Below are 13,931 nucleotides of genomic sequence, written 5' to 3'. Positions count from 1 at the left end.
AAGGCTCAAACGTTCTGCCTAGAAAACTACGTTAATGACGTAACGTTAGCTGTTCCTGTGAGAGAAATCGGTTTGTTATTATAATTATTTGTGTTATCTATTACTGCTGAAGCTGTTATTAAGTATTGATCGACCACACAAAACATTTACAGTTTGTTTGTTAGAAATTAATAAACTAAGCAATGAGTAAATAATGTGAATGTTAGTAGGGAGTAAATAACAAACTATCTTATTTTGAATTATGAAAAAGTGTATGAGGTTGAACATTAACGTTAAAAATACGACTCTGCGAGAGAAAAAAACGCTTGCAAACAACCCCATTCTTATAGCAAGCAATCCACACACGCACACAAAGTCGTACATTTTAATATTCAAAAGCTGCAATTGCCGTATAAACAATGAAACGCCCATTGTTCAAATGAAGAGATGTCACAAGACCTTTATCTGTTTTTCCAGGCATAAATTCCCCGTAATAATAATATACTACAAATACATTGACAATTGATTTTATGTATTTAAATGTATTATTGATTCATTTTAATAATTAAATTATTTAATATTAACACGCACGTTTGAGTTATTTTGGAAACTGCAGTCGGGACTTTTATTTTGTCTCGTCTGGTGACGGTGCTTTAGGACTCCAGAATCTCAGAGCAAAGCTAATAATCCTAGAAATCAGCTGTGTGTGTGAGACACACTCATCCGCTCTGTTTCTGCCTCTCTTCATCATACACACCCAGGATGATGAACAAACCCACTAGAGAAGATGAGACCTGCACTTAATGTCACTTTTAAACTCTTTTTTTGTTTTCTGTGACATAATGCTCGGCTAATGTGATGGTAACGTGGCTCATCAACGCCGGGGGATTTTCAAGAACTTTTTTCACCTCGGATGCTCCGGATCCAATGCTTGTACTAATTAGAGTTATCTTCAAATAGCTAATAGCTGTCTAGGATAGATGTTTAATATATATGATCAAGTATAAATATATTTTAAATCGCTGATATTTTTAAACGTTTAATCTGTTCGTGTCTGACGAGACGATTTATCCGTTTAAAATCTGGCAGATTCATTAACGGGCGGTTTGCTGTGAACTGGCGTTTGTTAAGAGTGATACTTAGACTGTCAGTGGTTGGCTCTGATGTTTTAATAATTGTATTTTGTGTTAAAACATATCTGTCTGTTTTTGTCGTGCTGGTAGAAGTGATATTTACTTCAACCCACCTTTCGCGTGTTTCCACCCACTCTCCGTGAACTTTCATTTTTGCTGCTTGTGAAGGAGTTTTATTAGTCAATACTAGGAAGGAAAGTGTCGTTGTTGTGCCGGGATGCGGAAGGGAGAGAAGTAGGGCTGCTGGTAAACATGTTAAGGGTTTAAAGCGAATGGCTCAGTGATCATGTCGCTTATGGAGGGTGTTTTGTCCTGGGTGGGTGACTGGCAGTGGCTTTGCATGGTCACTCTCTTTCTGGCCTCTGTTGTCACTTTGATTATATACTTGGTGCTGTATTTTTCCAACGAATCTCCTGTTGGGAAAACGCCTCTCAGTCATGTGGATTCTGAGGAAGCCGATGGGATTTTGTGCTGGGTGCTGTCTCTGAAAAGCTGGAAGAGTCAGTGGAGAAGAGCCTGGTTCAGGAGCCTCAATGAAGAAGCTTGTAGATCGCAGGTGGGTTTGTTTTAATTCAGTTATGTCTATGTATATTATTTTTATAGCACACATGAGCTCCTAAAAAGGTCAATGTTGGTGTTTTGATCTTATTAGAGTGGGATTCAGCTGACATTTGAAGAAGATGGTGTTCAGTCTTCAGAGCTGGCCGTGGACCAGATTTCAAGCTTTACGAAAACACCCGGTCAGAAAGTAAGGTCATGCGTTGAATGTTTATTCACACTAACCTATGCGAGTAAACTATTTATTGCCATACTACTTTATTATCTCACCCTGCTTACTTTTGAATGAAAATGGACTTCTCGTTTTAAACGAGAACCCTGTTTGATGAGTCAGAATAATTATTAGCTATGTTATGACAGATGAAGCATGAGGATATTTAAAGTGATAAAGTAGTCTTAGTCATGACTGTATTCTTTTTGCAGAATGTCCTGTGTCAGGTGGTTGGAAACAAACTGCAGTTTTCTCTCAGTGCATTACCAAGCTCAGCGTGTTCAGAAACCCCCCTGAGATACAGTGTGAAGATATCTCCACTTTGTCTGCAGGTAAACATGGGCGTTTATTCTTCTCTTAGCGTCACTTGCAGATGGTTGGGTAAATAAAAACTCTTTGGAATAAATTGTCAAACAAGAAAGTCATTCTTTAAATGCTTAGTGTAATATTGGTAATGGGGAGGCAGATAATCCAGTTTCAGTTTTTTTTTTTCTTTAAACATTCTCTTGGAGAAGGCAAGCATGTCCTTTGTGATTCTAGGAAAGTCTGTCAGGTGTTTTGCCATCAAAGTAAATAGTCATTTTAGTCACATTGGGATAAATCAACACAGTGCTTATTTGAGCTGTACATTCAGTTTGAGTGGTGAAATGAAATCTAATTTAATGCAGGGAATAAACCATGTTTTGGGATTCTGAAAATTGTATTTCAGATTCTGCACTATAAGTGATAAATCAAATATAGCCTAAGTGCGTTTATAACCATTTTGAACTCTTGTTAAAAAAATACAATTGTACTCAAGTATAAAAAATATATTGAAGTAGAGTAATAAACATTTATTTAGTCATTTGAACCCCTCCGTTTTTGTTATTTAATAATTATGTATATACTCTTACAGTATTTATTATATAAATTATTGTATATTTTCACTTTTTAATTTGAGATAATTTTAGATTTTAGGAATATCCTGTACTGTCATTTTGATTAGTCTTAGATGTTTGCACGTAGCTTAAATTTTTGTATTTTAGTGCCGAGTTCAACCAATTGATGTAATACTGTTTCAGTTAGCTGCTAAGCTAACATTTCTAATTTAAATGATTTGAAATGTTTTTGGTTAACAATAATTCCGTTTTATGAGTACAGTCGCATACCTGCAAGGATTAGGAATGAACACATTTGCTCTTGAATAAGATGTCCCGTGTGCTCTTGAGAGATGTAACGTTTCATGCGCCATCCCGAATGCTTTTGATTTATAGGGCGTGACTCATTCTGCCGTTTTATTCGCTGCGGGAATCAGATTAAGTGCCTCGGTCGCAAGCAATGGCTCAATGTCCTGCCTTTATTTTAATCACAGTTAATATGCCTCTGCCTCAGCAACATGCAATTTCACTGCTACGTCCTGCGTAGAATTATTCACGGAAAAGCTTGTACCTCTTGGACAGAGAGTTAATTTAATATTACGCTACAAATGGCGGTAAAAATAGCAGGTTTTTCTGCTCTGCAGTCGTTGGCTGTGCATTGTGTTTGAGCTCACACGGCTCAATTGCATTACAGCTATTTTTAAACCAATAAGTTGCCCGGCTTCTCGTTGTCATGCTGATCTCATTTTAGCCATAAGTGCGTTGAGAGGCTAAATGAGTTTAACCTCTTGTTAAATCTTTTGTTTCCTTTTATGTCTTCAGAATCCGCCCCGGATCTGTGGTATTCTGTCATAGTTTTGGTTCAGACAAATCGGGTCAAGTGCTAGATTGTAAATCAAATACCAGGCATGTGCCAAGTGTACATACAGAGTACTGGCTTTTGTAGAAGCAGTTACATTTTCTGTTTTGTCATTCAAGCCTCTTTCTGGAGGAATCCAGGTGGTTACTGCGTGTTTTCGAGCTGTTTCTCCTGCTGGTTAGGGCCGTTGCTGGAAAGCTCCCAGCGGTTGTTAGAATGGCTTCATAGGCTGAACAACAGTATATTTAGGTCTTTTGTTTCTGTTCTAGAGGTCAATGCACTCTAGAGCCCACAGCCACATATAAAGTTGTGGAATAACACTTTTATTGTGACTTCATGGGGTCCAACTCTTGGCAGAGTTACAAGTGCTGTAAGCAAATACATCTTCCAGTTCAGATTTACAAGGATTGATCAAATATTTTGTATATATTGTACGTTTTCTAGTTTATCCAGACTTTAGAATTTGATGTGATTTCAGAAGTCAACTTGAGCGCTGAGCACTGAACTGGAATTTTGCGTTCTTCTTCTTCTTTTTTTTTCACATTTCACCCAAGTTCAGTCTTCAGAAATGTAAAGCAGTCGTGCTTGGACATGACAGCCCATTCCTCCGTGTATTGTGGGCCCTGCGGCTCAATGAGCTGTTGTGAATATGTGAATGCTCTGGACCCTTTGTTTATTGTGAGTTTGAAGTAGACAGTGTTATGTTATTCTGTTGTTGGCCGCTAAATGTTTCTGCCTTGCTGATATAAAGCAGCAGCATTTGTTGTTTAATTTGTGGCTGATATTAGATCAAAATGGATCTGTTAGCTGTTTGTTTCAGTACGTTTTTCAAGCACCATTTTTATGAACTTGATTATACAAATATTTGTATGTGGCAATTTATCAATGGTAAATAGCTGTACTTAATTGTTTGTTGTAATTCATTATTATTACTGACTTGTATTATACTTGTTATTATACAAGTATTATGCAATTATACAACAATTATATATTATTGTTTTGGAATATTTTTTTATACTGAATTTTCTACTACTTAAAAATAAATAATTTATTGATTTTGCTACTTAAATAAAAGCATCTAATTTTTAAAGCCCATAGTATTAAAAATGTGGGAAAAACTAAGTCTAGAAATTCAGATTTGGTTTCTCTAATAGTGTAAAAGACTTGAGTTTTAAATTAAATAATTCTGAAAAAATGTATCTGTAATATGTAAGACCTCATGTTAAGCCATGTTAAAAGAGGTTTTAGGCTTACAATTTTTTCACACAGTGTCTTGTGTCTTTACTGCTCTGATCAGCCCTTGTTTTGTGTCTATGGTTGTAAATAATGTGTGTGTATTGTTGGTACAGCTGGCCTTACAGATGAAAGAGGTGAATGAGGAGGTGGAGATTTCCTGGGGGGTGCTTCACCTGGACTCAAATTTGCAGCTCATGCCAAGTTTTACCCAGGTACATTCACACATCGGACCGCTGGAGATAACAAATAACATAGTTAAATGTGGTTCGCATTGCACACATCATTTGGGAATCTTAGCTGATTTCTGCTTATTTTTTCAGAATGCTCTTGACTCTCTGTGTGTTTCAGGGAGACTGTGACAGTCTGAGTGAAGCCGCTGTGAACGACAAGCTCAGACAGGTCTTAAGTCGAGCTCAAGCATCCGTAACTCTGAGCAGCCGGCCTGCAGAGTCTGCAGAAATCAAGGTGCTACCCTGCACAAATGTGTTAAATGTTTGAATGTTTAATCATAACACACTTCATATTGACTGCATAAGCTAATAAATGTTTATAACCCTATTTTGCTTATCCTTAGCCTTGATTATACGATGCAGTAAATTTCATAGTATGTTACATAACTTTGGAATTTGCTCAGAATGGAGAGAAAAACACAGAAAAGGATGTTGCTGTTGATGTTATGAGTGAATGTTTTATTTCCTCTGTCCTCTTTAACAGGAAGTAAGGAACAAGACCTCGCAGGTGACCTCACCCCCGAAGCCCCCACGAGCTCATGAGTGGAAACTATTAGTGAAGAACATCCGGGTCACATGCAAACAGGAGGATGGTGCTGCAGGTCACTGAAACGCACTCATATTCCAGCAGAATGCATGTCCTTCCAGTTCTCTTTAATGTTTAGCCTAATCATTTAGGAAAGCTTATACAATATGGAAGTGAATCCTTTTTTTAGCATTTTAATATGACTTTCTTGTAAGTACATCTTTCAATCACTGGCAGCTGGTTGGAATAAGCCATTTCTAAATATATGGTCACATGACACCGATTCTCATTCTCTGAAATCCCATATGTCTTGTTTGTTAGATGGCGCTCATACACACCACAGACTTCAGCTAATGTTTTCATATTGCTTGAATTGAAGTAATCAAGGAAATTATTTTGTTGTGGGCACAAAGTGCAGACTAGACTTCCCAAAAAGCACCGCCTCCGCAACTTATTCAGTTAACTGCCTGTGTTTCCCTCAATCAGGATGTCCCTTCTGTTCGGAAATCATTTCCGGAAGCAGTCTTAATAGTCCCCCTGCTCTCCAGCCAAGCCGCTATTACAGCCCTACAAGCACTTAACGGAGACAACTGGCATCTCATCCATTTTATGCATAATTCATTTTGGCTAAGAGCGGTTTCACCGTTAGTCAGTTATTTAGCTCGAAAACACTCTTAGATTTCTTCTTGTCTTTTGGCACAAATACCTGGTTTTATTTCAATGTACATTACCAAATGGTCGATCATTCGGAAGGGGTATTGCTTGTGTTTGGTAAGAAAACTGTTTCTATTCTGGTTCCAGGCGGCATGAATCCCCAGTGTATCCTTCAATTGGATGATCCTCCTCAGAAGGTCACCAGTTCAGTCTTGACTAACACATCCACCCCATCCTGGGACCAGCCCTTCATATTGTGAGTTCAGCTCCGCTTCCATCTGCTCTCTCCTCAGATGCTCCTGCAAACTTCATTTATTAAATAATTTTTTTTCTTTGTACATTTTAACCCCTTTCCTAAAGTATAATAGGGGTAATAAAGAAAAACACTGGTAAAGGGAGTGACATGATGGGGTAAATGTTACTCAGTCACATATTGAGGCAGCACTGCCTGTATAGCTGTGAAACCAGCTTGAAAACAATTAGTTAGTTGTCTTCTGTTAATAACACTAATAGCATAAGTAAATTAATAAATATATAATTTTAATGGAAAATATTTAGGTTTGTGTATATGTATGTGCATTTTTTTGTGTGTGTGTGTGTAAATATATTTATATTTAACTTTTTATATTGAAAAAAAATATATTTTTTATATATGAGCATTTAAAATGAGCATATATATATATATATATATATATATATATATATATATATATATATATATATATATATATATATATATATATATTAAACTGCATTTTAAATGCTCATATATAAAAAATATGGTCAAGATTGTCAGCTCTAGAAATCACAAAATATAAAATCAACAAGCTTTTCCGGAAATTTAAACAATAAAATGTTTGTAGTTAGACAGTTTTGAGGCATCCCCTAATCTTTTTAGATGAACATTTTGCATGATTTATTTTATATCTTTTCTTTTTGCTTTGTTTTTTTGCAGTGAGCTTAGCGGCCGGTCAAAAGAGCTGAACATCCAGGTTGTGGATAACGGCAAACCTCTGGAGAGTAAGTCCACATGACCGAAAATAAACCAGCTTAACGGCATAAAAAAAGAAAAGTGATATCCATTAATCTGTCTGCAAAAGCTTGAAGGTCATCTGTGAATTTTAATCTACTTTCGGTCATCTGTTTCTCTAAATCATGAAATAGCCTCAAAAATGATGTATAAGTGCTAGATTTATTGAGCTAATAGAATGAGACTGTGGTAATATGATATGAACTCTACTAATAGGCACGTGACAGTGTATATTACTTCATGTTGTTGGCCTTTCACCCTGATTTCTTAACAGCTTGTGTGAAATGTGTTTGTCTGTGTGCTTGGTGTCACTTTTGCCTTTGCAAACACACTGATCAAATAATGTACATTACTTTGATTTGATCAGGCATCACTCTGTTTTTCTCCCAGATGATTTGTTAGGGCAGGTTTCTGTGCCTTTTGATCTAGTAAAGAAACACCCCAAAGGTCAACAGACCTTTTCACTCATGACCAAAGATCAAGTGACCGGATCACTAACTACTGAGGTAAAAAAAACTCATACTAGTATTCATACATAAAGTATCTTACGTATTTTTACTGCTATTGCAATGTCTTAATAATGTAGTTGTTGGTGTAGTGGCTTAATTTTCTTTTAATGCCATGTCCTAGCTTAATATACAGAAAGACCAATATGTAAGCCACTGGCAAATATGCTATTTGAATATTTGTTTACCAACTTAAATTCTGTGTAGTTCACCTACCTGGAGCCCAGTGAGGTACGTAGCTGGCAGATGCCTACACCGGCCCCTACTAAAAAAGTGGAGATGGACCGCACTGTGATGCCCTGTGGCACCGTTGTTACCACTGTCACTGCTGTGAGGAGCAAGCCAGGACGCCCTTTAGCACCTGGTACCTTCCTTTGGCTGTTGATTCATTTGTAGATTTTGAGGAAGGCAGTCTGAATGTTATTTGGGTATTTGAAATCCACCTTTAATAAGAAGATGCTACAGCTGTCGCTTCAATCTCCTAAACCATAATATCAAAATCTCATATATGATTATCATGTTTGGTTTAAAAATCCCTCTTACAGAATCAAAATCGCCTTCTAAAAACAAGCTGGCGGAGAGAAGAGTGTCGGAGCAGACGTCATTACTCGGAGCCAAAGTTAGCAAAGCCCTGTCATCGTCAGATACAGGTGGGATTTATAGTAAAGCTTGTTGGCATAAATGACTGAATGCATTTTCTTTGTCGTCTTTCTGTACCGCAAGAGCTCATCAGCAGTCCTCGAGCAAGCGTAAAATCAAATTGGCACATTAGTAATGATTCCGTTCCGCATTTTAACACTTTTTAACTTGTTTTCCTGAACAGAGTTATTGATGTTAAACGGGACCGACCCTGTAGCCGAAGCTGCCATCAGACAGCTCCATGAGTCGGCAAAACAAAAGCTGAAATCCCCTGTCAAAAAGAGCACCATCATCATCTCAGGAGTGGCCAAGGTACAGAAAAAGACCACATATGCATATTTAGTTGGCATGTACAATATATTGGCACCATATCAGTTTTGTATTATATATTTTTATTAATATTTAATATATATTTAATCATGTGTTCTTATTTCCCTGATTCTTACTTTTGCTTAGTTAAAGCACTAATAAAACTTATTAATAATTAGTAAATGTTCTCTTATTACTTTAATTCAATTCAATTTTGGTTCTAGTTTATTTATACAAAATAGTGAAACATTTTAATCAGCTTGTTTTGTATTATTTTATAATAATGTTTTTTCTTTAAAAATTAGAAAACTTTAAAGTCTAGGTTAAGTATTTATTTATTTATTTATTTATTTAGAAATCATGCAGCACTCACAACTAATAAAAAGCTTTAGATATGAGTGCTGCATGATTTCCTGAATTATAATGTGTTGCCCATTGTCTAATTTCATTGTAGAATTAATTTTTATTTTATAAATATTAAAAAATGTCAGAATTAACAGGATTTTGGTATTAGTTAATCTTTTCAAAATTTAAAACCTTAAACCTGAGTCAAGATAACCAATCCAAGAATTTACACAAAAATAAAAATCTGTGTTTATTAAGGCTTAAAATAATGTTTCTAGTTTGGAATTTTTAATTTATTAATACAAAAATTCTTAAACGGAAATTAATTAATAGGTAGTCAGAGGTACCCGTTTTAATCGCATTGTTACATCATTAAAGAAGTTCTTCAGTTGTCAGTTTGTAATTAAGGCTTTGCTGTTAACGTCCTCTCTAGGCCCCTCTGACACAGGATGAGGAGATGGCTCTGATGGCAGGATACGCAGCTGCAATGGACGCTTCAATGTCCGGCGCATCTGAGGGCACCAGCAGTGAAGCGTTACCCTCAGAAACAGTGGCAGAACCCAGCGTTCTCGAACCCACAGAGTCTCTGGTGGCTGCGAATGGCACAGACCACGTGGAGGACTGGGAGAGCCAGGCTGGAGAGGACCCAGATGCGGATAAATCGTCTCTCTGTATCTCTGAAACAGGTTCCAAAAAAGGAAAAGGTGAGGGGATTGAACTTTGAGCTTTCTGTGAATGAAGATCAACAACATTTAGATTATGCTGAGCAAGGTTTTGAGTTTGTATTTAACCTCTTTGCGTCTTACATAGAGTTTTACTGGAGTTGTAAATATGATCACAGGACTTCATGTGAGCAACAAGGTCAATGGCTCGCATTAACATTGCCATTTAAACATTTTGGTTTTAGAATTTTTAAGAAACATGTCTTATGTTTATCAAGGCTGCATTTGTTTGATCAAAAATATGTGGATACAATGTGGTGGCAAAAATTAATTTTTAGTAACCGTTACTCCAGTCTTCAGTGTCACATGATCCTTCATAAATCATTTTAATATGGTGATATAGCGTTCAAGATTTCAACATTTATTACCAATATTTTGTAACATTTTACATTTAGGTATCTTTTTTAACATTAGCTAGTGTATTAACTAACACGAACAAACAATGAACATAGTATTTATTACACTATTAGTCTCTGTTAATGTTATGAAAACAGTTGTTCATTGTTTAATCAAGTTAATTCTCAGCGCATTAACTAACGTTAACAAACACAACTTGTGATTTTAATAATGCACTAGTAAATGCTGAAATTAGTATTAAGATTAATGACCCCTGTATTGCTCATTTTAAGTTTGATTTACTAATTTTGTTTCCAATGTTAAGTAATGAAACTTATTGTAAAGCGTTAACAATATTTTTGTGGAAACTGTGATGCATTCGGCAAAAAGAACAGCATGAAAGTGTCTTTACTCTTGTATAAGAATTCACATTAAGAGTAGAAAAGTAGTTATTCATTCTGTCACTTGAGATGCTTTTGTAAACAACCTTTTTTTGTGAAAAGTCTGTTATTGGGATGCCACAGCTAACACAGTTACAAATCTGCCTTACCTTTATTTGTGTCTAATATAAACAGCACTGTCTAGTTTCTTTCTGTCTGTACTTCTCACACTTGATGACATCCACTTTCTTTTTTTTTTGTCCTCTATACCTCTCCCCTATCACTTTGTGTTTTTGTTTTTTGTTTTCTTTGCCATCTTAAAGTGGAAACCTGTGCTAACCAGACTTTATTGGTGGAAGAGTAAGTGACCTCTTGAGAAGTCTATAATAGTAAAAGTATGTAGACTTCCCTGTGAAATGGTTAACAAACCCTTTAGTAAAAAGCCAGTCCATGCTCCAGCATTTTTATTCACACTTTCATCACAATTATAAGCTTTGTAATAAAACTTAGTCTCTTGTATTTAAATAACATGTGGTTTCAGAATGAACTTTTGGACGTGGAGCAAGATTTGACATGCAATTTAGCATCTCAAATCTTTGGAGGCATCCCTTGGTTTTAGCTTTGTGCTGTTGAACCTTTTCGTTGTGTTGGTACATTGAGATGTTTGACTGATAACTTGCCCAAACAACTTTAAAAATCCAGAAGTTCAACCATGCTGAACTCCTAAGCTGGTGTGGACTGGTTTATAACTGCTTTAATTCTAAAACCAAGCACTTTCGAATACATTCGCGTACTTTATTTTTAGTGTGCTTGCGTTCTTTCAACTAATTTCTATTTGGCGCAGCCAGTTTATTGTAGTAGCATCTTTCAGAGCTGAATAAGAGACACTGATATGAGCATATTCAGATTACGTCAGAATTCCTACACATTCGCTGTGTCTTCATGGAGGTCAAGAAAGTCGAAAGAGTGTTGGATTTCTAGTTTCACAGTTGAGTGTGGAGTTTGACCTCCAGGTTGGCTCAGTGAAGTACTTTACGTTGAGGAGCTTGTCTGATTGTTTTCGTCTGTTTGGCGTCCCCTGTAGGCAGCTTTCTGCACAAGAGTGCCAAGCTATTCTTCAGACGGCGACATCAGCGAAAGGAGCCGGGGATGAGCCAGTCCCACAATGACCTGCAGTACTTGGAGCATCCCGAGGCGGCCATGATGGGCGACAGGGAAAAGAGGACGGCCACCTTCAGGCGTATCATTAACCGAAAGCTTCTGCCCAGGAGCAAAAGCAAAACCAATGGCACAGTGAGAGAACCGCCCACATGAGCTGCCCACTCCGTCACCTTCATCCAAACTAATAGCTTTTACACCTCTTCTAACATCCTCCTTTTAACATTCATTCTCATAACTTTTATGCAAGTCATTGCTTGTTTCTGGGCCATATTTGCCAAAACCTCTGCGTAGCAACAATCACTCATCGACTCCATATTAACAACCTTCAGACCTCTCGGCTTGGTTCTGCTCCATAAAGAGCGTCTGCCTGATGCTAGATTCATCTCTCCATCCATGTGGAGGAATTTCACGGGCACTTTCCCTACTTGACCGTTCCGTCAACACCATTCAACTTTATCTTTGAGCTTTGTGTGCGTGTTTATGCAAGAAAGTTTACAAAACAGCATTCAAATGGGCACTGGCTATCTTCGTGGCTCCAAATGACTGTCATTTAACCTTATGCAAATATTGATCGTCATGCAAATGATATTCTGCGTTTGTGGCCTTTTAACCAAAAGCGGGATTTGAGGACACCTCTTTCTTGCCATCTGCTTTAACCTTCTGGAATCCCTCTGGCGACCTGATGGATCCTGGAATATCAGACAAGGGAGTACCGTCGCTTTGATTTGCACTTGTTTATATGCTCAGAACTCATTCCAAATGCATTTGCAGGGATGTGCAGTGAATTCTGTGAGGTTCGGTGACGAAGATGCTCTGAAATAGCTTATTAAAAATTATGTGAAAGACCTCTGTCTTGATGCGAGTTAAATATATGGGCGTTTTATTTTGATAGGGAGAAAAATCTGCAGTTTCCACAAATTTGGGAGTAGTGAGTTTTATTTTTCAGCGATTCCTTTTCAAACAGAGCATACACTTAAAATGTTCTGGTTTGGCACTGATATGTTCGATTTTGAAGCAGGTTTTTTTTTTTTTTTTTTTTTTTTTTTTTCTAAACATTCAAACAAAGATGGATATAATTAAAAGGTAATTTTATTTTAAATATTATCCTTTATGTACACATATTTTTAGTGTGTATACACACATTTGATTTTTGACTTTCCAGTTATTCCATCATGCCTCACATTACAAAAAGTGTTTGTATTGTACCAAAGGTTTTTAACACTAAGCAAGGATATTTTCCCATAGAGAGAGAGTGAGAGACCAGAATGCATGAAAATTTAGCTAATCAATAGGTTCATGATTTGTTTTTTGTTTTTTTCTTTTTTTTTACCTATACTCTTAAGCCAGCTAAAATGGCTGTGAATAAGTTTGTATTTTGGACCTTATCTGTTGAGCCTGTGTGGAGAACTGCAGTGGATTTGTATTATAGGAGATTCAATAACGGGCTCCGGCTCCGCTTGACATTTACTTGACCTCAAACTTACATATGTAGAAGAAACCTGAATGCCTGTCCATACTGAATGTTGCCAGAAAGAAACCTCAGCAGTCTGGCTGTTAAATATGTATTTTGGGAGGACTACTGTTCTGTGTTTTGTTTTGTTTATTTTTGTCTATGTTGTGTGTTTCAATGTGCATCCTGGCCGTCACAAAATGAAAGGGGTATTTTCCAGTGAAATGGAAAGCGGCACATTAAGATTTAATTTTTGTCCTGCTTGATTGGCCGGCCAGAGGTGATCCCATCATTAAATGAAATCTAACACATCAGTCCTCTGTATATGCATATCATAATATATCCATGTGCATTAAAGAACTCCTCTCAATAACTTAATTTCTCTGTGCTTCTATTGGAGTTTTGTTGTTGGCCTCTTTAACCAGAAGGACTTTAGAAATTGTTGTAGTGAATGACATTTACTTGCAATATTAAAATCAATCATGCATGGCCTGTGAACAAAGAACTTATTGAGCTGTTCAGTTTGTAGACTTAGAGAATTCTTGCAGGCTTCCATCAGCTTTTTAGTAATGGTGGTTTGCGATTTGAGTAAAATAAAGTATGTCATTACTTGAAGGAAAGTTTTGTTTTATAGCATAAGATAGAGATAGACACACTACTATGCTGTGCATTTTAAAACTTTCATGGCTAGTGTGTTGCACTAGAACTACAACTATGTTAATTTATGAAGCATTCTTTAAGCCCAGTAATTAGCATCCCAGTTAGCCTACAAATTGAAGCTGTGACTTAACAAATCTACATAATAAATGT

The 13,931-nt window shown here is 36.7% G+C and overlaps 1 protein-coding gene across 1 annotated transcript; it reads left to right on the top strand.

The window, feature by feature from the left end:
* The first annotated feature begins 632 nt into the window (after window positions 1-632).
* On the top strand, window positions 633-13,494 carry LOC122352956 (C2 domain-containing protein 2). The gene is made up of 14 exons (XM_043250738.1): window positions 633-1,668; window positions 1,765-1,860; window positions 2,094-2,213; window positions 4,947-5,045; window positions 5,182-5,298; window positions 5,548-5,665; window positions 6,391-6,499; window positions 7,199-7,263; window positions 7,664-7,779; window positions 7,987-8,143; window positions 8,325-8,429; window positions 8,603-8,730; window positions 9,506-9,776; window positions 11,595-13,494. Exons 1-14 carry the CDS (start codon window positions 1,399-1,401, stop codon window positions 11,822-11,824), a joined length of 2,001 nt encoding a protein of 666 aa, XP_043106673.1. The 5' UTR covers window positions 633-1,398; the 3' UTR covers window positions 11,825-13,494.
* The last annotated feature ends 437 nt before the right edge of the window (window positions 13,495-13,931 follow it).

The sequence above is a fragment of the Puntigrus tetrazona genome, chromosome 10 (genome assembly GCF_018831695.1).
Source record: "Puntigrus tetrazona isolate hp1 chromosome 10, ASM1883169v1, whole genome shotgun sequence".
NCBI lineage: Eukaryota > Metazoa > Chordata > Actinopteri > Cypriniformes > Cyprinidae > Puntigrus > Puntigrus tetrazona.
Note: the sequence above shows the minus strand (reverse complement) of the source record. Positions and strands in the feature narration are given on the sequence as shown.